At 39.7% G+C, this 25,783-nt stretch overlaps 1 protein-coding gene across 2 annotated transcripts in view; it reads left to right on the top strand.

Annotated features, from left to right (window-relative positions):
* Positions 1–25,783, top strand: part of RASA3 (RAS p21 protein activator 3) — a 128,470-nt gene that overhangs the window by 43,175 nt on the left and 59,512 nt on the right. For both annotated transcript variants that reach the window (XM_033513158.1, XM_015640084.3), the window contains exons 3-4: positions 5,137–5,240; positions 17,102–17,196. In XM_033513158.1, the coding sequence (XP_033369049.1) occupies positions 5,137–5,240; positions 17,102–17,196 (199 nt within the window). The remainder of the gene's footprint in view (positions 1–5,136; positions 5,241–17,101; positions 17,197–25,783) is intronic.

The raw sequence follows: 25,783 nt of genomic DNA, 5'->3' as shown, positions 1-25,783 counted from the left end.
GAAAGCTATGGTGACATCTGCCAGCTCTGGCTTTTACAGAGCCTGTCTTACTTGCCTGTTCTTTTCTAGTTTTGTGTCCAGTAGGAGACTGAAGTACATTCAGATTTTATTTGGCTTTCTGTATCTGCTTTGAATAAACCTTCTCTCTTCTGCCCCACTCCCTTTACATATGCTTCAAAGCATAGTGTAAAAAGTATTAGCCAAGTAGTAGAAAAAGCTTAGTAGTAGAAACAAACAAGTGTGCTCCTTTGTACAGACTGATTTTGCTTCCTGCTCACATGGTGATGTGAACTCTGGTGTTCAGTTCATGCAGCAGGATGAATTCAGTATTTCTAAACCTTTTAAAATAGTCAGAGGATGTGGAGTTGTCTGTGGCATGTTAATAGTGCTTACTTTTAATCACAAAAGCAGTTAAAAAAAAAATCCATACACAAAGAATTCTGGTTTGAGGGGTTTCATTATTATTCATCATGCAGCTCTTTCACTTCATCCACTGATGTACTGATGCCAGCACAAAAACAAAACTGCTTTAGCGAATCCTGAGTATTGAGAAACAAGCATGAGGTTTTGTAACACAGCCTGAAACTAAAGAAATGTTTTTACACTAACATTTGTTATATTAAATATTTTCTTTTCTGTTAATATCATTTGTGATGATATCAGTGGATATATGAAACTATGAAATAAAGTTGGAAGTATGCTTCTGGAATTTAGTAAAATATATAAATATAAAGAATTTTTGAACCCTTTTTAGAGGGTTTATTGTGTTTGAAGTAAGGATTCTCTTCCTTACTTGCTTTCATTCCACTTGATCTGCACAGTAATTTTTGTTTCTCTTCTCCCCTGTCTCCTTCTGAAAATATCCACTGCCAAAACATGCATTAGAAGACGTTCAAAAATAGATAGCTTGAAATGGGGAGGGCTGGACAGCTGTAAGAAAGTGAAACAATACCTAGATGGATCTTTTTTAGTTTTGTTTTCTTGGTACTCCTGCTCCCATGCCATGAGCATTCAGAACAAGTAGGTTTTTGGTGAGGGGAGAGGCAGTATGCCTGAAGATTCAAATCCGTTGCACTGTTCATGCATCTATCTGACTATATTTTCTGTGTGTATCTTCTGTGATGAGAGCCATGGAAGGATATTAGGGGAAGTGTCCTGAGGAGAGATTGATCAGTGCATGTGTTGGTACACATGCTGTACAAAAGCTGTGCAGTAAGAGAGCCCTGTGCTTCCTGAGGAAAAAGGACTGCTGAGGTTGGGCTTCCCTCTTTTCAGGACGTATTAGGGTGATATGCATGTACTGAAAAAGAAATGAGAAAGGGCTGTGAAGTGAGAGTATGTGGAATAGAAGGTTAATCAGACCCTTGTGTGCCTGAAATCTTGGAGCAAAGATTTAAAAATTGATACAGGTCTTACTCCGTTTCTAATCCCATCAGGAAAACAAGAGACAGCTACTTAAGAACAAGCCCCGTTTTATGACTAAAGGCTAGCTGATATCTATGCTGATACTCTTCTTGTTGCTCTGATGACAAAACAGAAATGAAAGTATCATAGCTGTTCTAAAGTTAGTAGTCCTTACTGAAGAAGCTGGGTTTGAAAATGCAATTGTGTTCAGCTTGGAAGGAGATGAATTGCATTTTCAGGGGAGAGCCACTGTTTCTGGCCGTGCAAGTTCGTGCTCTCAGCAGTTGTCTCCTATCACTTGTTTGAAGACCAGAAGAAACTGAAATAATGACAGCACTGGTCTTGGCCATGCCCTTCCTTTGTAATCATGTTTGTGTGCAGTTTATGCTGCCAGGGTTGGGGAGGAGGCCCTCACTGTTACTTGTCCACTTTGAATGATTAAAATTTCTCTTGAGTGTAGAGCTGATTCATCTATAAGGAAAGTTTAACTCAAAACCTCTAAGTTGAATCTGAACTTACTTGGTTCTTGTAAGATTTCTGAGTTTTTGGCTGGGCTAGTTCTAGTATTTGTTTTGGAGGATGTTGTCAGACTCCTGAGGGCTGGGTAGGCAGATGTTGCTGCTTTTCATTAATTGCTCTGTCAAAATAAAAGTACTCACTGAATCCCCATCAGACAAATTCTGGCTTTTTGGAGAGAGGAGACACTGAGGGAGGGATTTAGCTGTTCTTTTGGAAAAATGGCTCTGGAGCCCTGGGGTTCTCGCTCAAGATAAGTTAGCTTGGGAAATAAATTATAGGATTTGACTGCTGCGACCTCTTGCTCTTCAGGTCTTGGTGGTAGACAAAGGAAGTACTGTTCTGAAGAGATACATGGAGAAAAAGCACACATTTAAGTGGAAGCTGGAAGTATTTATGTGGTTGCATTTGATTCTTTCAGAAAGAAGTTACTGTTTCTGCAGAACTACACGAGATTGGGTTGGGAACATATCAGATTTATCTTGATGTGTATTCTTAAGTTAAAGCTTTGCTGGCTAATTACCCAGTGCAGAGTGAGTGTGCTTGTGTTGGAAATCTGCTTGCTTAAATTAATTAAGAACCAGTGTGCCCCAGGGGTGTTACCTGAGTGATGAGAGGTTGTGAATCTACAAGGGTTTCAAGATCTCAGAGGGGAGAAGCCAAGAACAGAACAAAGCTTCTCTTCATTTGATGGTGGCTCAGACTGCACTGCTCAGTTATAAACCTTGTGCCAGTAGTAGTGACCTGATGTGGTCCCTGCATGGCTAAGTCAGCCTTCACAGCATTTCTTCTCTTAATTAGTCTCTTTCTTATTCTGTGCATTGGGCTAATTTCCTCCTGTTGTCCGTGCTGCTTTCCTGACTCTTGTTTGTTTTGCGGTGGTGTGATCTTAGTTGATTTCTGCCTCTGTTTAACACCATGGCAAACATTAATAGGAGGACTTGCCAAAGGTTCCAGTTGATGGCTCTTCCCTGCTCTTCCCCCCAGAATCATTAAATTATGCTCAGTATAAGTCACTTGTATTTATGTTACATTTAGACTTGCAGTACACTGAAGCTTCTCTCATATTTTTGATAGAGGATCAGATACATAATCCACAGTTCATTAAGTATCGTTTCATTCTAAGGTCATTAGTGAATAAATTAATCTGTCATGTTCTTCCAGCAGAAAGGATAATTTTATGGCTGAATAGAGTATTAAAGCTGAGAATGATGAAAGTGTTCTTTCCGCATGTATAATGCGCTAGATATTTGGGCAATATTAGTGCATTTGTTTGGCCCCCTAGGGTTAAGCCTATGCGTGAAAACTTGCACCATGTGATGTGCACTGAATGAGGCCCTCAGGGCTGCCAGCAGAGGCATGGCTGCTGGGACAGTCATGGAGCTACCGGCTTTGGTAGAAGCTGCTTGTAACAAAGAATTAAAGTATCTTGTGCCTGGAATGGTGGCTGTGAAATTCTTTCTTCCAAATAAAACATCTCAGAGCAGAATGGGTGAAGAAGGATGTAACAAAGAGTGCCGAATCAGATGGGGCAGTTGGGACAGCCAAAACAGCTGCCATTTCCAGCTGTCAGGGTTTTCTCCCCTGCCTTCACAGTAGGGATGACTGAGTGGGCCTCACATTGGTTTTCATAACTTACAGATGGATGCATTTATTCCAAGGAATGGGAAACCGTTTCAGCGGTGGAAGTTTAACCTGTGGGTACGCCTTGGGCTTTGCTGTTCATCCAACATGTGTTCTTCCGTGTGGCTAGTGGAGTTAGTGACTTTAATAATGTTCTTGGTGAATGCTGGGTGATGCCTCTGTATTTCATTAAATTACTGTGCCATTTTACCTTCAAACAAGGACTGATTAGCTAATTCACAGTGCCTTTGTGTTTTAAGGGAGACTTGTCAGCTTGCTCTTGAGGGGACGTGGTAATTCTGAGGGAGCCTGTTTTTCCTATAGGCAGAAATACAAGTGAAAACATATGGTGGTGTAAAACATCCCTGAAAGAAGCCAGGGGAATGACCTTTCCTGACAAAATTCTGAAAAATTTCTTAGTTAATCCAAGGAATTGTTAATAACTTTTGCATATCTAATTTTCTAACATAAAAAAAAAATAATATTGCTTTAAACTACAGCACAATTCTGTCTCATTTTTGAGCTCAACCAAGGCAATAAGGAGGTCTCTGTTTAAGAGGGGAAGAAAAAACTTGCTGGCTTTTGGCGTGTTGGAATTAGATTTATTTTTAAGTCTACATCTGCAGTGCTTGCTGTATTTGTCCATGTGACTTGAATTGCATGCACTCATTTAGATCTACTGAAGCATGAGTTACTCGGAATGAAAGGTCTGTGTAAAATGGTAGACCTGTCAATGAATAAATAATGTTGATATATGCTTATAGTTCCTAGGAGTAAATTCTTAACCATGTAATTCAATAGAGAGAAACTGAAAGGGTTGCTGTGAGGTGTCTGAGGAGTTTTTTCCCCCATTTAAATTGGTAGGATCCAAAGAAGCCCCTTAGGTCCCTAAAGAGCTTTTCATGCTGAGATAGTACTTTCGTCTTTTTTAAAATGTGGTCTTACTGTAAAAAATAAAAAAAAATATTCTATACAATTCCACTATACAAAAGTAGATATTCAGTGCTCTGAGGTATGGTGCCAGCTCCAAGGCTGTTACTGTCAGTTGACTGAATCTGACTTCAAATAAGAAACTTCACAGGGGATGAGAAAAGATGCAGTGGCTGTAGGCATTTTATTTTAAGTATACTAAATGTTTTTTTAAAAAAAGCCCTGAATCATACTGTGTTTTTCTCATCCTGTTCATGTATGTGAACTATGTGTAATTTGTTATCTCTATCCTAATGTTCTAATGTAAGCATTCTGAGGCAGCAGGGGCCCCCTTCTACTTTCTCCTTCAAGGCACTGTATGTTAACAAATAATGTGGTTTCTGCCCCCTTTGTAAAAGGACACTTTTTTTCCAGATAGAACCAAGTATCTGCTCTTTTTTTTGCTCATTAAAAAATCTTGTTTGGTGGGTATTTAAGATATTTAGGAAGAGTCAGATTGGAACAGTGCTTGCAAGTGCACATTCATTGGTGGGAAAGACCATCACAATCCAGAGTGATATTCCTGGGTGTGAAATGCCTTGTACAGGATACCAACACTAATCTATTTTCTTTTTTTTTTTGTGTGTATGTGTTTGTCTGTGTTGGTTCTTTTTGTTCACTCAGCCCCTTCTATGGAGAAGACTTTTACTGTGAAATTCCTCGGACCTTTCGCCATCTGTCATTTTATATTTTTGACAGAGATGTTTTTCGAAGGGATTCCATTATAGGTATGTGTTCATAAATTACTACTTTTCTTACAACTTATTTTTCTTGGATTTTAATTTTTACATCATATGTAGTCTTATGAGTTGGGGGTCTTAATAGGACTCATGATCATAGTGATAAGTGCTGATCAGTATTGTACTTCTTTTGTCTGTTGTCAAAAATGCCTTCAATATTACATATTACATATAAAAACGTTGGGAAGATAAGCACTGTCTGTTACAATAGTGAATGCAGATTGCAGTTTAATTAAAACAGGCTATGAAATCTTGTTTAAATGTTGACAGCCTCATTTGTTACTGCAAGTGTTACTTCTTATTTTTTTTTCCTAAGTGGAGGGCCATTAGTCGTGCAGTTTTCCAGGACCCTGACACTTGCCTGCACCGCAGTACTGTTAAACTGTGGCAACCTTAACAACAGGCTGAAGAGTAGCTACTGGGTGTAGGTTCCCCAAGTACAGTGATGACAGAATTTTGTGGAGTGTATCAGAGCAAGCTGTCACCTACATAGCTCTAAAAGACTTCCAGTGCTTGCTTGAGATTGACAAGATTCTGGCTTTTCCAGGTATTATTTCCTGTGTATTTCATCTGCAGCAAATTGTGTGACACTCCATTTATCTCTTTGGGGATAAAAGCCTTGTAAAGGCTTAGTTGTTATTGAGGGAAAACAGCTTATATTTTAAGTCACTTGAATATTTTTGATTTTTTTTTCCCAGTTATTTATCTCTTTTGAAATAAGTTGTGTGTGACTATCATGGCTCACGCTATCTTGACAAGAGATTATAGTGAGGAAGTTGTCAGATGTTGAGCAACGGTTTGTATAATGGCATAAAATTTATTATCTTAAACCATGGGGTGGTAGTGCAGATATTTTACATCTATCTTTATATAATAGTAATTTGTTATGCAGTCACAAGCATTTTATTTAATTATTACTTTACATATGAGCTGTGAATGCAGGTCATCATTCTCTTTGTCCATAAGTGAGTTCATGTGTGTATAGCATCCTGGGGAGGAGGGAGTCAATTTCTGATTATTGAGTGAACTTTTGCAAAGCTTTTTGTTCTCGCTGATCTCTAGCTTCCCTTGTACTTTGAAAGTAACACCTCCCTTCTTTCAACTGATGAGTTTTTCATTGTTGAAATTATCTGATCTCTTGTGTGTCACCAGTTTTCAGCAGCTGTAGAAACCTATCAACAGGCCAGGGACTTTTCTTGCTCAGGGCTTTACTCCTTCTCTTGGAAAAGTAGTCTCTTGAACCACTTAATAGATGTCAGACATACGAAATTGCCAGTAGAGAAATGAAAATATTACTTTCTCCATGTTTCCTAAGTTCATGTTTTAATAATCAAGCTCTGATGTTGGAGGGGAATTATTCAGGAGCTGCTAGAGTAATCTTAAAGGTACTGGGAGCAATTTGTGAAGAGGACATGCAGAAAATATAAAGACTTTTGTTTTCATGCTTGAATGATTGATCAGGTTTTAATTTTTCACTTGCTTCAGGAAATGGCAGTGTTAACTTTTGTATGTGTTGCAGAATCCACAGTTAGGCAAACCAGTGTGTTTCTGTGATCCTAAGACCAGTATAGTAAGGCCTGGGTTGGAAGGGTACTTAAAGGCCATGTAGTTTTGACACCTCTTGTTGAAAGATGGTGAACACTTTCCACTAGACCAGGTTGCTCAGACCTCCATCCAGTTGTCATTGAACACTTCCAGGGATGGGGCACCCACACCTTCCCTGGGCAACCTGTTCCAGTGCCTCATCACCCTCACAGAAAACAATTTGTTCATAATATCTACTCTAAACCTACTCTACATTTAAGGTCATTTCCCCTTGTCCTGTCACTACATTTACTACTGCAAAAAGTCCCTCTCCAGTCTTCTTGTCAGCTTGTTTAGGCACTGGTAGGCTGCTATAAAATCTACTTGGAGCAATGTCTTCTCCAGGCTGAACAGCCTGTCTTCACAGGAGAGGTGCTCCAGCCCTCTGGTAACTTAGTGACCCTCCTCTGGACTTGCTCCAGCAGGTCCACATCCTTCTTGTGTTGGGGGCCTGAGACCTGGACAAAGTACACCAGCTGGAGTCTCGCAAGAGCTGAGTTAGAGGGTCAGAATCACCCCCCTAGACCTGCTGCTCACACTGCTTTTGTTGTAGTCACAGGGTACCTTGACTTGGAAGTTTGAGGTGCATGTTCCTGGGTCATACAGAGCTTCTTCTCCACCAACATTGCCAAATCCCTCTCTTCAGGGCTGCTCTGAATCCATTCTCTACCCAGCCTGTCCTTGAGCTTCTGATTGCCCTGTCCCATGTGCAGGACCTTGTACTTGGCCTCATTAAACTCCACAAAACTCCCACCTGGGATGGTCCCACCTCTTCAGCTAGTCCAAGTCCCCCTGGATGCCATTCCTTCTCTCCAGTGTGTCAGCCAAACCACATACCTTGGTGTCAGGGTTGATCTAGCACCAGAAGTCAAACCTCTGGTGTTTCCTGTCTACATTGAGATTTTACTATTGTAGTATTGTAGTATTTTTTCCTCTCTTCCTCCCTCTGTTCCCCTTCCTCCTTATTACAGGCCTATTTTGAAAAGCATTTCAAAGATATGGAAGTGTGATAAATAGCAATAGAGAGAAGAAAAATATTAAATCCAGAATTCATGCCTGTTTGATACTACTCTCTAGGTTAGACTTGTAGTAGGAAGATTTTCCAGGAAGAGAACAATGTTCTGGAGTAACTGCTTGTGGCTGTTCTCAGTAGTTCCTATTGAATGGGAGTCAGCAGCTGCAAAGCTCAGCAGTAGAAGTTTTTTTTTGAGCAAGTGAACTCTTTTATTTGATAAAAGTCTGTAACATTTAAAAGCAATAGTCGCTCTATGTGTATCTTCAGCTCAGTTTTAAGACTTAAACCTTTTCTTGAAGAGGCTTGAGCAAGGAAGGTTTGGAATATGTCCCTACTGAAAGGGGTGGTCTGAGCAGAGCTAGAATGAACTCTTTTCCACTGAGCCACCAAATTCTGCAGTCAGGGTCCCTTTGTTTGTGTTCCAAGGATCACTCATAACATTCTGCTATCATGAGAGACTTCTGTTGAAGAATATGTGGTTACTCCTGCTCATCCAGCAATGAACTTCCTCAGAGGAGGGGGCTGTGGGGTTGTCTTCTATCCAGAAGAGACTAATTTTAAGTCCATATGTTACTGAGCTTGTGAATTTACCTGTGTGTAGTTTGCAATATTTGACATCTCTTTGCATTGTTTTTTTGGCTGGTTTTGAGGGAGTTTTGAGACAGAGAATTGAGTGCATATGGGTCAGAATGGTGAAAATTTGGCAAGTAGCTATTTTTGAAGATGGTTGGTTAGCAGAATTCCTTTTGGCTCACTGTTAAATGTTTGCAAGAGTTTCTCTTGATGTTACAGTACTGACTTCCAGGGCTACTGGAGCTCAGGCATACTTTCATTAATTCGAATTTGAAGTATAAGTTTGCGATGATAAATTCTTTAACTCCAGAAATGCAAGTCGGTGGGTGACAGATGAGAATGGTTAAGCTACCAGAAGCGGAAGATGTGGGAGAGGGACTAGGAGAAACAAGAAACCTCTGACACAAACTTCCGAGAGGAGCCAAACAAACTCAAAATGGAACATGTGTAGCAGATATGTTCTGGAACATTATTTTGGCATACAGGATGGGAGGATTGTGCAGATAAAGATATCTTTTGAGTTTGTATGTTTGCTTATTACATTTGCATTTTCTTAATCATACTTGCTAAGTCACCTGGGATTTTATTTTAACAGACACAACTTTTGAACAATTGTGTTTTGGAAGATTCTTAGATACTGGTTGAAATGCAAATATAATGAAGAAAATGCAGAGTTCAGTGGATCTGAAATATTTTTCTTTTTTTTTAGATAAAAATAGCAAATAGTTACTATGAAAGTAAACTAATCTTAAGCTGTTGTTTAATTGATATTGACTGGTACTGGTTAGACTTTATGTACTGATTTATGTAGTATGTTGAGATGCTTTGAGTAGGAAATATACTACTGAAAGCAATGGTAAATGCAATTTAAAATCACATTTGCTTGTTTCTGAGTGATCAAATAGCAGTAGTAGACCAATTTGCTGGAATATGTCTCTAATATGTAGAGTAGCTAATTCCATCTAATTACAACGAGAAAAACATAAACAAGATGGGGCTGACTTGAAAAACTGTCAATTGGTGCCCCTCCAGTAATAATGGGGGAAAAAAGATGTCTTTGACTAGATGCAGGAGAAGGAATATTAAGATAGTAGTGCTGCTATATCAGGCAAACGTTCATTAATGATTGTTTTGATTCGTTTTCAGCTTTTTAGAGATGTTGAATGAAACATGCTGTGTCTGCAAGTACAATAAACTGGGCTTCTCACACCTCAATTACTAAGCTAGATTTAGTGAGAAAAACCATGTTTGTGCTATGTCCTGAGGTGGTATTCTTCTGGGTGTGTAATGAATAGCTCAGGCTGCCAGGCTGTGACCTTAAACATACAGATCAGTTCAAAAACAGGAAATATGCCACACCAAAATCACTTAAAACTTCGATGAGAGATTAGTTGATATCATCTGTCCTTTGGGTGACAACTACACAATTATTTATCCTCTACTTAAGTCAGTTTGGTTTTTTTTCACCTCAGCACTTCATTTGTTTTGGTAAGAGGTGTATGAAACTGACTTGCCAACATCTGTGCTAAGCAGGAGCTGGATAGAACAAAATGCTGCTGTGCTGATGGGGATGGAATGGTGCTGAAAAAAGCACACATTAAATGTTTTCAGTGAAGGAGCTGAAAGTCAGTGGGAGAAGACTAGTCTTACATTTACAACTTAACTGCTCTAAATCACCTTCTTACAGATTGTTGGGTGTTTTGTATGACAAATTGTATGCTGGCAGGTTGTAACTCTCTTCCTGCTTAATGCTGGAGGAGGTGAAACAAAGTAAAACACTAGAACAAATTTGCCTTCAGAAGTAGTTAAACTTAGCTAAAGTAGATGAAACCAATCATAGCTCTTGGAGACACTCACAAAATAAAAACACATTGTAATTGAATTGTTTGAGGCTTGCATGTTTGAGTTACCTTTGCCTTTGTTAATGGCTACTTCCAAAGCTGAGGAGGCATGTTTGCAGAGTTGCCACAATTTATTGCCAAATATCCAAGCAAACCATCCACTGTCATTAGGTAACTGTTAGCAAATGCAGCAGAAGCATCACCTTTTTTGTTTCATTATTTTACTGGTTTAAAAGAAAACAAATGAAAATAATCATCCCTGATTAACTGCTTCTTGCTAGTTAAGTGCAGGAAAGATCCTCCAATACAGCATGAAGCAGAGACCAAAATTTCAGTAGGAAATAGTGTTCCTTAGTATGTTCTAGCCTGACCACGGCTTAGGCAGTGGTTTACTGTTTCCTTAATGTACTGGTGGATGTCATGGGAGTAATATATCTACTCAGCATGATATAAATAAAAGTACTAATGAAATAAAGGAAACAGATGACTCTTCCACGATGACAAGTCTCAAAAAATATATAAATTAGAATTATCCTTTGAAAGGTTCTCTGCAGCTACATAGAAAGGCTTAAGTGAATACTTTCTGCATAGGATAAGTTGTTAGGATACACTCACAATATGTGAGTTTTAATCACATTTTAATGTTTTAATGTAGCGTTCCTACAAGAGTAGGAAAACAAAGCTGAGCTTTCAGAAAGTGATATTTTTTCTTCATCCTAGAAGTGCAGATATAAACAAACTACTGAGCATGATGTGTTAGAACTTCGACTGTCTTTTCATGGTGCCCTCCATGTCCTGACATGATGGCAAGTTTTAGTATTGTCTGTATGCAGAATGAGGAAATGAATGAGGTGGTTGTTCAGTGCAGGTGGCAGGCTCAGGGTTTTGGTGCCTGCTGTAAGGCAGACAGTGTTGACTGCAAGTCTGGAGTTCAGGACTCCTCTCTCATTGCAACCAACCACAGGCTACACCCAGTGTCTCAAATGTAGGGCCATTTTAAGGGCACAGAGAGCAGCTGACAGAGTTGATACCAGAGGTGTGGCTGAGGAAGGGTTTTTTTTGTATGTTTGGGGGTTTTGCTGTTTTTAACAAGAAAGGAGAGCAGAAATTCAGATGTAAGCCAAGTGAGATCTCTTGCATTGTGACCAGCAAAACAACCCTGATAGAAGATAGTTCAGGCAATGCTTCAGCTTTCAAGGATAGGAGCTATGTTTTGTCCACTTTTTGTCCACTATGTTTTGTCCTGCTTTTCTCTGCCTTATTATCCAAGATAAATCCCAAACAGGGGAAAAAAGGATTTAATAAGTGATATTCTTAGGATATTTGGACTAGTTTAGAAAACCCAAACAAATGAAATTGGGGTCATGAATATCACATACCTCAGTACTCTCTGTGGATGCACTAATGCTGTGCTGGAACTGTTCTGCTATTATTGCCACTAAATTCTTACCCATTGCAGCAGATGGTCTAATAGTGCTTGTGCTTCATGGTGCACTGCACAGGAGCCGTGAGGGAGCGATTCTGCTGCTTCTAAGCCTCTGAAACGTTATGGTGCCCCTAATTCTCATCCTTATCTTTGCAATTCTGAAATAGGGAGTTTCCTTGTTTTGATCCTTTTCTGTGTTATGGGAGAAGTGAGTGAATTTGTGCTGTTCCTGAACAAGGTAGTCAGCGTTTCTGTGCTTTCATTGAAAGACAAATAACTTTTCATACAGATAATTATAAAATTCTAGGTAGGCTGGAATAGCAGTGATGCTTCTTGTTTCAAGATAATTAGGCTCTCACAGCCTAAAGTGTTGTTTAAAATTGATTCCGATTTGTCCTTAGTCTTTCCAACTATTGAGAGTGATTTTCTTTGTGCACCTCCATATCAGCTACATTAAATCAACACAGTGATACAGTGTGCCTGTGCTCTTAACATGCATGGAAGCAACTTCTGGAGTAGCTTTGAGGCTTGCTTATTGCCTAATACTGCATTATATAGGAAGGAGTCAAAGTCTGTTCAGAGCTGAGAGAAGACTCAGTTTCTTAGGCTTTTGGGGCCTTTTAATGTGTGACTCAGACATAGCCCTTTGCTGTAAATTAACTGTACTGCAGTCATTATTAATTAAGGATATTATATTAAAAAAATATATTATTTCAGCTCCCTTGGAAGCAGTGTGTAAAATGCTGTTGTTTTCACTGTGTAGGTATTCCAAGATAAAGATGACCTAAAGAGAAGATACAAGAGCTCTTGAAATGCTCTGGTTTTAGGCTTCTGTAAAATAACTGTTGCATCCAGATGTGTTGGATCATGTTTCATGATAGGTAGGGCTTTGTGCCCTTTTAAAATGACAAGCTCCTTTCCTATTGCCATTGTGACTACTTTTTCAGTAAAGAAATCTGCTACTAGCAGTTGCATCTGTCATAAATATTCACATATCTCATCTGCAAACAAGAAAATTTCTCTTAAAAGGTGGAATGTAATCCTTCAACCATTGCCAAACCCTTTTGTCACCAATAGGTGATGCAGACAGAAGCTGGTTGTGTACAGATGGAGAATGCCTGAGGCAAATTATCAATTTTGTTAGTCTTTGTAATGGAGATGTTGACCCTGACTTAACAAGCCTAGGCATGTTCAGGGACAAGTTAATGGGCTGCACCGACTTGCTCTGGAAAATGGTTTGCAACCAGTGAGGGATGGGCACTGAGGCTGTGGTGCTTCCACAGGCACTTTCCCAGGTGGTATAACCAGCAATTCCTACCCTTCTCTGTTCAAAATCTCTGCCTCTGTGCCCAAATTACTGATTGCCTTCTGTCTTCTAGCTATGTTCATGTTCAAAATTCCTAAATGGGGAAGCTCTAAAACAGGTCAGTTGAAGTGACCTTTGTGTTAAAAACGCCAACACCACCCACATATGACCCATGAAACTTACTTCTTTTTCTCTTCTTGCACAGAATGTGTAATTCTATTGTTTGGTTTTTTGGGTTTTTTTCATTTGCTTAATTTCCTCAAGTTTCAATATGCCCTGCTGAGAGGACAGGGATGCATGGGTGGAGAATGTAGGAGGCTCTTAAATCAGTTTGTACCAGGGATTATAAAATTAAATTTGCAGCTTTAAAACCATCCAGGGCCTAGATAATAACATATTAATGTGTAAGCTGTCTCCTTAATAATAGTTGGGGTTTTTTATATATTTTTTTTTAATTTTATTTTTTTCCTAAAGAGAGGTTCACAGAAGAAAGAGCTCTGTTGTGATGTGTTGTACCTTTGTTTTGAACACAGGGCTTAGGATTTAAATGTTCCAGTGAAGATCTGCTCAGTCTGAAGTGGGGGGGGTGGGGGGGTCATAGGGAAAATGCTGCCACATGGATGGAAAATACACAGGAGTGTGTGGAGTTTTCCTACCAGTCTGAGGTTCCGATGAGCATCAGGCTACAGAAAGAAATTAGTTCAGATGAGAAGAATGTTTTTACTTGATCTTTGCTGGTTATTGCTGAGAATCTAACTTCTATAAATGTAACTTACACTAGGTTTTGAAATTACACCTTGTATTGTTCAACAAGCTTGGCTATTTCCTGCCTCTTTCCATACAGTGTCTAAAAGCTTAAACAGACGCAGACTGTGCAGCCTGGGGCTGCTCTGAGGAAACCAGCAGGAGTGGCTGGGTGCCTCAGGTGCAGGATTTAGAGTTTCTTGGTGCTGTCTGGAAACCACCCAAGTCTTGAGAAAGAGTGCAAGACAATGGGCTCAAGTTTGGGAGCGTGCTGAAGGATCACAAAGAGGAAAACATCCTTTAAATGAGTGGTGGTAAATCTTTCTGACCTCTTGTGTGGGGTTTATCTTCAGGGAGAATTACAGGTTCTTATCGTGTAGTGTCAGGTCAAATGACAGGTGCCAACAGCTTGTGATTATTGGCCTAGATTTAACCTAGTTCTGGTGCTGCTGGAAGTTTGAACCAGGTCAGACATAGGTCAGCCAGTGGAAGAGCAGTGATTGTGTAGACCAGGGAAGAAACATGACCATGCTCAGTACCTGCACTGTGTTATTTCTGGTGATGAGGAGGAGGAATGTGAGCTGGATGAGCACGTGGACATGGCTGGTGTAAGTAAAGAGTTATTAAAAAATTGTGAGGGAAGCTCCTCTGTGTGCATGCAGAAAACTGTTTAATAGGGAAGATCAAACATATTCTGCCTTACCAGTAATGTATTTTTGTATATGTTTAGACTGGCCAAACTGTAGGCCCTCTTTTTACTGCCACCCTCTTTTTTCTCCCTAGTAGATTTTTCTTCTTTGAGGATCATTTGGTATGCAATGAAAACCCCTGGATAATAGCCAGCCCAGTCAGTAAGTTTCAATCATTAGTAAAACTTGCTTGTGTGCAGAGCAAACAGCGCTGTTCAAACAGTTTCCTAATCAAAACAGTTGTATCACCACGTTAACTCCCTCGGAGCTGGAGGCACGTGCCATTGCCTCTGAACACTTTGTGCTGCAGTCATGTACTGACTTTGTGGCCAGACCCATCTGGGTTACCCTGCCATCCTTAATGGAGAGAGCAGTGGAACTCCCTGCTGGAAGAGGGGCAGTGATCACACCATTTATGCTATGTACAGACACAGATATTGGGAAATCATCCTTGAGTTTTCTGCAGGGCACTCCTTACATGGGAGGTGACTGTGAACGAGACTGATTGCGGGTGATGGTGTTTGGAAAGTGTGTGCAATGCTGCAGTTGAATGGAGGGTTTCTGCAAGAGATTAAAGGGTAGAGTGAGGATAGCAAGCAGTGAAAGTAAACAATTTCAAGTGAGGTCCAAAGCAATTAGTGGAAGGTCATGCATTTCCAATGTATTCCTCTCAAAGTCTTTTAAAGAAACTAGGTTCCCTACAAACCACTGTGGCTGGTAAATAAAAGTAGAAGCTTTGAGAAAACAGAGTCGTCATCTCATGGATTCTCAGCAGAATAACTTGGTGTCTTCTGTTAAGCACAATTCAGATGTCTTATTTACCCTTCCTGCCATACTATTTTATAGGTTTGTATAATTTAATTATTGCTTTTCTGAGAAGTTTCAAGTGGCTTGCTCTGCATATCTATATATATATATATATATAGAGTCTCCCTTGTTAATCTCTAGTTAAATGTTTGCCAGGAGATGGATCTGATAACCTCTACAGGCCGCGCAGTGAGAGGAGGATGGTACTGAAGACAGAATGAATAAGATGTATAAATAATGGGTCAGAAGTTCTGAAAGGGAAACTAGAGCAGAAGCCCTGGAAGATACTATGGAGGGCAGTTGTGGAAGAATGGCAGGGTACTTTAGGAACTGTCACTGGAAATCTGGAAACTGTCATCAGAAACTGTCTGAGGTGACAAAAGCTGCAGCAAGGTAGAGGGTGTAGCCCAGCAAGCAGGAGGGCTGGGTGAAGCCATCCAGCTAAAGGAAAAGGTCATAAATTGAGGGAATAAGGCCATAAATTGGTGTGTAATAACTTGCTGCTAGGACTTCTGTGAGCTTTTAGATTTCAAAAGGGAGAGTGCTTTGTGTTTGCCACTTTCAGACTCTTTGATCGTGTTTCTTCCTTTTCTCTTTTCTTCATAAATGTGTTTTGTTAACGTTTGCTGGGGTAACGTATTACTGACATCTAGTCAAACTGCATGAATTTAGGTAGCCTTGGTAATCTTCCCACACAACTATATCCATTGGTGGGTTTTATCTAACAACATTTTGTTAAATAAAGTCTATGTTTTTATGACAAAGCAGTGGTTGCAAACTGTATGTGAGCAATTCCCTTTAGCAGCAAAAGTCTACCCAACCATGTTGCCAAACCTCAGCTTCCTCAAGCCTTGTCAGTGTCTCTGACTGCCCTGGATTCTTTCACTTCAAACATGCTGCTTTGTCCAGTGCCTGGGGAGCCACCCAACCCATAGCAGATCTGAGGATCACGTGCTCTTCAGACATGCCATGCTCAGCTTTTTGTATACAGACACTTGGAAAAAGTTTCATTGCCCCTCAGAGTGTTTTACATACTGCCTGGGAGAGATTGAGCAGGACAGAAATTTCTGCATTGACCCTTTGCTTTTGTGTGGACTCTTAGTTCACAGTATAGCACTGGCTGCTGTTACCGTACTTACTGAAACAGATAATTTGCTAGTGGTAAGATGAGTATAAAAACGTGGATGTTAAAACTCTTCAGTGTTTTGGGGTGGGTTTTTCCCCCTGGCTTTTCTCTACAGGGATAGCCCTTGGGTGGCTGTGGCTTGCATAATGCAAAGTCTGAAAGATTTGAGTGAGAGAGAGAGGTTGGCAGGGCCCCATAATGCAGATGTGGGAGTCTGCTGTGACTTGACATCTCTAGTTGTTTCCCTTCTCCTACAGAACTATACAGTGAAGTGCCTCATGCTGAAATATTGTTGGCACTAACATATGCATTTGGGATTGTTACAGACATCAGCCACAAAAAAATCTCTGCAACAGTTTCGAAGTTTTTCTTCCCACAAGTTTAATTGCATGTCAGAAGCACAATAATGACATTTTGTTATAAGCATATTTATGAGCTTGTCCATAGCGTCCAGTACTTTACTCTGTTTAGGTGAGTAGGACTTCAGGAATTTTCAAGTCACTCACGAAATGCAGTGGAAAAAGATTCTCATCAGAACTGTACAATTCATCAGCATTGTGCTCATCATTGTGTATTGTGAAAAGAAGTATTCCCCCCCAAAAAAATTTCCTTGCTCTAAAGCCTTTCTTGAATAGGACAGGCCCTAAATCATTGTTTTGAAACTTGGTTTTGATGGAAACATATCTTGGTAGAGTTACAGCATGTCTTAAACTGTGCTTCTCATTTGTTTTATTTCAGGAAAGGTAGCTATACAGAAAGAAGATTTGCAGAAGTATCATAACAGAGACACCTGGTTTCAACTCCAGCATGTTGATGCTGATTCAGAAGTACAGGTGAGATGGTTAAAAAAATATCTTGGCAAAGGAGTATTTGTAATAAGACCATGACAGTTTCGTGGTTTCATAACTCTAGGGCAGATGCGTTGCTTCCCTACAAAAAGGAAGCGTTGTCCATTAGTATGGTTTGGGTTTACTAATCACTAGCTATTAACTAGTGATAAGTGTAGGGTGGATTACAAGTGTGCAGAAATCATTGGGGGTCAGGATTCTGCCTACAGAAATAATTAAAACTATGTGAACTATCAGGTCACTGATACAAGGAGGGATGTGTTTATCTCAAGTATCAAATAACTTCAGGCCCTATAAATAACAGTTGATTCTTCAGGGAGTGGATTCATCTTGAAAACAGTATCTACAGGTACTGCTTTAAATAATTGTGTTGGCAGGTTGCCACAGGAATGGCAACAAGTACATCTTAAATGTGGAAAAGCATTCCTTGCTAGATTTCTCAGCTTTCTTTCCAAACAATGGGAATGCTGATAATTGTATTACTTCAGCCCTAAATTATGTTTAGGTTTTGGTACTTTGGAAATTTTTGTACTCAGTGAAACTCCTCTTTCTGTACTTGCCTTCTTTTGAAGCAGATTGTTTTCTATTATGACATTAGGTCTTGTGAAAACAGTCATTATAACAAAGCAAGAAATCAAAATGATAAAGCAGGATACTGTGCCAGTTTGTTTTTGTTTTTTTTTCCTCCTGTAAATATATATTACTAAAAATCACTTTTGAACCACAATATTTATTTAGGATGAGACATGAATATCTGACCTGTGCAAAAGTCTGAGATAAATGCAAGGGGAAATGCTTCTTAGATAGTTCTGTATGGTAGGGTTGGACACAGTGTCTTGGCTTTTCAGTCTGTGTGCAGGTCTGCACATACCAGGCTGGAAAATGACACTTAAAATGCATACACATTCCAACATACAGTATGGTCATGTATGCTGAAACATATGTGGAAAAACATGTAAAACTAGGGTGGTTTTTTTTGTTTGGAGAGACAAATAATACACCATCATGCATGTGATACAAAGCCTCAGGACAGCCTATTCAGCCTGTGACATTCTCTTGTAAAATATTGATCCTCTTTAATGCCACATTTCAGTGTCACTGGTGATGGAAAGGCTTTTAACAGGCTTTTAACTTAAGAGATCTATTCTGTTTACCCTGGTGTCCCTGTCTCCTTACCCCGAAGCCTTTTATGACAGTACCTTTAGAACAATAGATTGAGTGTTTATTTCCTGTAGGATATGAAAACTTTCCCTTTGTAATTTATCAGTTGAATAAAGACAACATTTAGATAAGCTTCTGCATTGTTTTGTTACAGTATTTATACAGAGTGGGTTTGTGGAAGCTTTTTAGACCAGAGTGCTTTCTAGAGCAGCATGGGTAATACAAATTGCAGGCTGCTCTAGCTTTTGGAGTGATTTTTGGAGGAACACAGGATTTGCTGGAAGCATGTTCTCTGTTTGTAATTGTACAGTTTATCACTTCCTCTGTTTGCATCCTTACTAGAGCCCAACCATTAAAAGCTGTTTCTGGGCTCCATGATAAGCATTTATTACAAATAGTGTAAATATGATGTACATGATAGTCTGATTTTATCCATTTATTTAGATATTCCTTGGTCTTTATGTTGAGACTACAAGAGGGCTTGGTTTTGTAATAGTGGGAGCAGATCTGCAAATATTTTGTATGAATTCTTATGCAAGTGAAAATAGCCAAATTAAATATTTTTGTGTTTGTATCTTTTACATTTGTTGTATCTCAGTTGTCCTTCTAAGCACTTTTTCATTTGTAGGGGAAAATAGAATACTTGTGTTAACGATGAGTATTTATACAGTGTTACTCAGTTTCCCTCCAATTTTAAAGAAAATAGTTGAAGAAATTTTTTTAATATTAACATTTGCAGTGAATCACGCAAATTCTAGTACAAAGGCAGTTTTAATGTGCCGACTATCAGTTTTATCATTGCAGCAGTTTTTCCAGTGTAATCTAATGGATTAAACATTGAGCTGTATGCCAGGAAAATCCGGCACCTTCTGCTTTTGTCAGCCAGTGGCTGTTGTACTATTTTCCGTGTTGTACATGACTTCATGGCTATTTAGTTATGCATCACAGCACTCTACTGAGGTAAGCTATTGTCACTCCCACGCTTTGAATACAGTGAGAGTAAATGTCAGAAAGAATGTGGCTTGGGGTTATGCTGTCAGACCTAGAAATTAAAAAAGAAAAAGGAGACCAGGTTTCTAATTATTTCTGATACATTAGGCTGTGATATGAAAGAAACTGGGTAAGAATAATAAACTTATGAGGGACTTAGCTTTACCCTGTGTGAAGGCTGAAAATACCCAGGCTTTAAGCAGAGCAGCCAGCACAGTCAGAAAGTGAAAACCACCTTAAAAACAATGGATTGTTCAAATATTAGTGATACTGGATGCTTTGTTTCTTGTGGCCCACTTCTGGGACACGGTCCTTCACTTTTCAGAACAGAAAGACTGATTTGAAATTACAGATAATAACATTTGTGATGTAAGATCTGATATTTTGAGCTATCTGATGTTTAATGGGAAGAATTTTAAATTTTGTTCAATATAGCTTGCACCTCATTTGTATGACTTCCTGTATGCTTTAAAAAAATCAGTATGTAGAGTGTTAATGTTGTATAACTTCATCACATTGTTTTCAAGGTGTTTAGCTTGAGACTTTGAATCTCATTTTATGGTTTTACAATGTTGCCAATTCTTACTGTCTTATAAAGGTGCTTTGTATTGTCAGGAGTGAGATTATGGCTTCATAAATTTTATTGCAGATAAGGATGTTACTGACAGCAGGACTACATTAATTGTCAGACTACACAGATATGAGTATTGCTGTCAGATGCTTTAATGCCACCTCCATTATTGCTTGACAGCAAGTGAAGGAGTCTGGCATGATTGCTCATGTTGAAGAAGAAATGAGGGCATTGTGTGTCTGGGCTGAGTGCTGCTCAGAGCCCTGTGATCTCACAGCACGTTGTGTTCAATCTCACATGGAGCTGTACAGGTGGAACCGTGCAGCTGCTCAGCCCACAGATGTAGAGCAGGCATTGCAACAAACCCACATGCCTTTTGTGGGTTTGGTTCACCAATTGGCCTAGCAAACCTACCTAGTGAGATAATCAGCATCTTCAGGTGCATCTGAATTTCCCTTTGCCTGAGTCTGTGGAAAACAGTAGCTTCCAGAGCACAGTGTTGTGTCATTCAGCACATGCCCCTTGAAGTTGACAGGCTTTTACTCTCTTGGTACATCAATGCCCCCACAATTTACTGTCTGGTTTTGCTCTCACTAGTTTGAAAATAACATTACATAGTCTGCTCTAGTCCTGTCAGTGGATGCTGTTGAGATACAGCTAGGTGATGAAACAGCAGTTGTGCTCTAGGTAGTTAAGTTTGAGCTGCTCTGTGGAGAACAAATGATGAAACTCCAGCTTGTACTTGTGTTTGGCATACATGATATCTGAATATTTCTTTTTTAAATACAGAATAAAATGTTAAATGTGATTGGGACGTTTTCTTATACAGAGTACAGAATGGAAGTGGACAGCAGCCATTAATGCTTAATTTATGGCTTAACTTTCCAGACTGAGAAACTTGTTCTGAAAGTATAAAACTATAACCAGGTGGGTTTTTGTGCATTTATCTGAAGGAATTTTAAGTTCCCATTTTCTAATGGAGCCTGCTTCCTGCTCAGTACTGTGCCCAGAGTTAAATGTCCAGTGTCTGACAGTACACGAGCCCATGTGAGAAGCAGAACAGGAATTGAGCCATTACTGAAAATGCTTTAATTTTTGCACTGAAATAGATTATGAACAATCAGGCAGCTTCAGCTGGAGGGGAGGGGCTAGCAGCAGGAGAGACAACATTGTAAGCTGCTTGAGGTCAGTACAAGCATGATATTGCACACTTTATATGGGACGTGTTTCTTTTCTACTAGTCATTTGTCTTTCAGGACCGGCTGTATTCTCATTGTCACACTTTTTGAGGTCTGGAATCAAAAATTGCCATGCTATTGTGCATGCCCTTCTTTTGATCCATGAATGTTTTCCTTTTCTTCACAGAAGGAAGTTTACCCAACAGTAACTGATTCAGATATTTGCCTAGGGCTGTAGATGACAGATGCTCTCAGTGGTCAATGTGTTCTCAGTGGAATTTAAGCCCAAGTGCACATGCACTTTAAAAGGCCTTTCCTGGTTTTGAGTAGTTTTCTCCTGAATCTTTTTTCACATTAAGTTTATAGTTCAAGTCTGTTTTGTGAAGTTTGAGCTTTGCTAGCTGAATACCCTTTGTGTACATGTATTCATTGAAGTGGTTAAAGACACAGAGATATTCTGATTAATATCTATATACACCAGCATACTCCAAACCATGTTGTCTGTATATGCCAAAGTGAGGGTGACTTGCAAGGAGTTAGATTTTTCTGACATGTTTTCCTGTGCAGGCTCTTGTTTTAAAAGTTCTCATTTTCCAGTATGCTTTGAGTTACTTCCTCCATCTCATTGACAAATGTGAAATAGTCATGTCCTTTTACAGCTGAGTTCTCAGTTTTAAATGACAGAATGATTTTTCCAAAGCCAGTTATACTCAAGGTCTTATATAAAGTCATTGTCGGGGCAAAAAAAGTCTGACAAAAACTTGAAAATTGCTCATTTCCCCTTCCTTCTCATAAGAACTTTGATGTGTCTGAGATATCTATTTGGCTATCAGCTTAATAAAAGGCATGTAAAGGGCAGATAATCAACACTGAGGAAGTAAATTGTCTCACATTTTAACCTTCTGTACTCAAAGCTTTGTGCCAAAGATTTACTGATGTTAAATACTTTCTTCAGACACCAAAAGCCTTTCCTCTTCCTTTCACCACATTAGTGTTTTGTCTGTGCAGGCCTTTGACTATTGTTGATTCAACATGCCTGTTCTTGAGCATGGACTGGTATCAGTTGTCATGTGGTGTGCTATACTTCATAAGTGGAAAACATTTTTTATGGGTATGTTTGGAGAGTACACCTAAAATCCTCTTGTCTTGCTGGACATAACTACTGGCTCTGAAATGCTGCCTGTGTATTAGCTAGAAAAATGTAGCTAAGGCATGCTGTGGTCCTCAAAAAAGCATTACCTTTTTGTCTGCACCTTCCCGTTAAATGCAGAATCTGTATCCCAAGTGTCAGCCTTCGTGAATGAGATCTTGGCCTTCTTGGGGTGGGAGTTTTGCCACGAGTTCATCAGAGCCAAGGTTTCACCACAAGCTTTTTAATTAGCTCTTCTTCATTGAAACTTGTGTGATGGGGAAGTTTATCCTACATCTATGGAGGAAGCTGGAAGTGTTACTTTGTTATTTTTATTCACCTTATTGAAATTTCCAAGGCCTCTCCTGCGTCTGCTTGCTTCCTGTTCTATATAAATCAGTGTTCTCTGTATAAGTGGAGCAAGTTGTGTTGAGCTGTAATGGCTATGTTGCTAATTGTTAATTAAAATACGTGTTTGAAGATTCAAGATATAATTGTCTTTAGGAGCAACTGTGTAGGGCAGTGTCACTCCATAACTGGTGGAATTACATTATCTGTTGAACAATGAAGGGCATTGCATGCCCCACTGTCCAACACTGCTGTTTACTGTCTTTGTGCAGGTACTTAAACACTACTAGCATAAAAATCAGTCACTGATGCATTTTGTGCAACCTACTGTATAAGCATGGGTAAATGCAAATTGTAAAAAGAAGCTGCTTCCAGATTTGGTATCAGCTTTCTACCACACACAGGAAATAAATGGGTGCTACCCTCTGTGTTTTGAACAGTGGCACTTAAACTTCTAGTTGTTTTGAAGAGAGATGACATGTCTGTTTTGATAGGGTGGGGAGAATCTCAAGGCTAAATGCCTACTGACAAAATTATTTGAGACAACTGAACCATGCATCAGCGATGGTAAATAATTTTTGTGGTAAAGGGAAGGAGCAGCTATTGACCAGATCCTGCTTTGTGGCAAGACTTCCTCCCTATGTGAATGTAAGAGCGCAGTATTCAGAGTTAACAGCACAAAGGGCTAAGACAGCTAATCAAGTTTTGGTCTATTACTCTTCAATAACTAGTCTGTAACACGAAGTGGTGAGGAGCACATACTGCTGAACGAAGAACAGTACATGGTTTTAAAGTAACATACATGGAATTTGTATCTGCAGAACATTATTTGTCTGGGGAAGTTAAACCCTTTCACTTACAACATCTACATATTATATCCCATCAAACTATTTTTGAGAAGAAAACATGATTAATTGTAAGGATTTTGACCATATGGTGGTATTCTTCCTTCAGAGAAACAGGAAGGTTGACATTATGCCATGTGAAGTTGTTTGCCAGTTACTGAGCAATTCTGACATGCTTGCACATACGGAGAGCGAGCAGATATCAGTTCCGCTTTGCTTAGCATTTATGAATCCATGCAGTGCTGAATAGGGTTGCTGCACTTTCCTCAGCAATCAGCTGGCTTTTGTTCCAGTTTCTTGTGAGCTGCTCTGTGGTCCAGCAGGCAGGCTGTGATCTCTAGCATGATCCTTAGACCTTTCCCAGCCACCCGCTGCCCTCTGCTAGAGGAAGGAGCTGTTACAAGCAGCAAATGTGGACAGCAAACAAACTCCTTCCTCCTCCTACTCTCAGACCTGCTGCTCGGCCTGACCTTACATGAGGTTGCTGATAATACTGCAGGGCTGGATTTACCTAAATCAGTAGCTGTACTCTTGGTCTTTCCTCTCCTGCTCCCTCCAGGGCAGCATTTAGTGAGTCCTTAGGGTTTGGCTCAGTTTTCTTGTTTTCTTTTAAGTTTTACTGATGGCAGAAAGTAACTTCTTGGGAGGTTAACTAAAAAGGTTTCAGAGTAGACAGGAGCTACCCAATAACATTTGCTATGTCCTGAAATAAAATTTGGAAAGACTGAGAAAACAATGGCATAGGTTATTCCCTAGTTTGGCATGGTGTCTGCAGTGCTGAGTTCTTCCAATGCTCATTTCTCCAGACTCTTTGGAGCAAGGGAAAATAAACCAACACACCAGTGTTACCACAGTCCTGAATTTGAGATTCCAAAAAATATGCAGTACTGGCATGAGTCAGTCATGAGCTGTGGTTCATGTCAGCTGCTTAGCCTAGTCCTCTCCTACAGCTTATGTCTGTTAGGTCTCTTCTTTCCTCCATCTCCAGAGCTGGGATGAGACTGCTTGCAGTCACACTCTACCAGCATGAAGGGAAAGGAGCCAAAAGTGGGTTCCAGTCCCTCTTTACATGCTACTGAGCAATGAGCAGAGCTGAGTTGTATTGGGAAAAGTGTCCCCATGTGGAATAAATGGAAAAACTTTCATCCAGGTGCACTCCCACCTTGGAGGTGGAAAGTTCCCAGCAAAATTGGGCAGGCTAGTGAGCAGTAGAAAGATGGGTGACCACAAACCTCTTGTCCAGCAGGTTTAATAGTAAACAAATAGCTTACTTAGGAGTTTTTGTGATACCAACTGTTGTTCTCTTGTAGAAGTGAATTATCATGCTGTATGAGCCCTGGATATTAAGACTATTGATCTGATACTCAGTGTTCAAGCAAACTGTATATTTTCTGGTTTTGTTTAAAATCATCAGTGAAACCTTGTTCTTTTCCTTTGATGTTTTTAAAAAGTGAAAGATTTCTAAAATTTGGCAGTAACAAAAAGGGTGGAGGCCTGGCTGATACTTGCTTTAAAATTATTTAGAAAATTTGGGTAGAATTGGCTCCTGTCTTGAACTTAGGCAGACTGTCAGTCTTCTGTGCATCTTCTAGAGCCTCAGATAGGAACAGAAGTTCCTGGTATTTGTCAGTGCTTTTTCATAACTATTTCTCTGAAAAACCAGGTTTCATCTGTTTTGAGCTAGGGTGGATGCTGCATCTGAATCTACAGTCACTGTTTCATGTGGGGTGTGCCAGATTCCAGGGCAAACTGTGCATTTAACTGCACCCTGACACGGCTCCCAGAGGTGTCCTGGTGACCTTGCAAGCACTGCCTTTGAGACCTTGTTCAGGATGCTAAAACTACTTAATGCCAGGATGGCAGAACTTTGTCATAAGAGTAACTTTAGGATAATCTGTGGTCATGCATTTTCTTTTATTTCAAAGTACTGTGGTTGAATTAAACCACAGATTTGCAACTGCTGAGAACATGATACAGTTAGGTAGGATTTTTGTGCTTTTATTTGCTTTTTAACTGTTTTCTGGTGTTTCAATCCACAGTGACTCACAACTGCATTCCAGGCAGAAAGGAGGTGGTTGGAGACAGGCTTTTCCTGTATCTATAAAACCAAGATTTAGAGTCTGCTTTTTCTTTTCTTTGCCAACTTGCAATCAGTTTCAGTTTAGTTTTCAGATAACGGAGTGTGTAGTAAAGGTTATATTTAACAAGCATAGTATAATTTGTGTTTTCCTCAGTAAGGCCTTTCAAAAGTTTTTTTTGTTACCGATTTCCTTTTGACTACTGTCTGCTTCCCTACAAGAAATTCAGTCATCCGATGGATTCTTTAATCAGTAGGTGAAAACTGGAAGCC

This window comes from Parus major, chromosome 1 (assembly GCF_001522545.3).
Source record: "Parus major isolate Abel chromosome 1, Parus_major1.1, whole genome shotgun sequence".
NCBI classification, from domain to species: Eukaryota; Metazoa; Chordata; class Aves; order Passeriformes; family Paridae; genus Parus; species Parus major.
The sequence above is the reverse complement of the archived record's forward strand: the minus strand, read 5'-3'. Positions and strand labels throughout refer to the sequence as shown.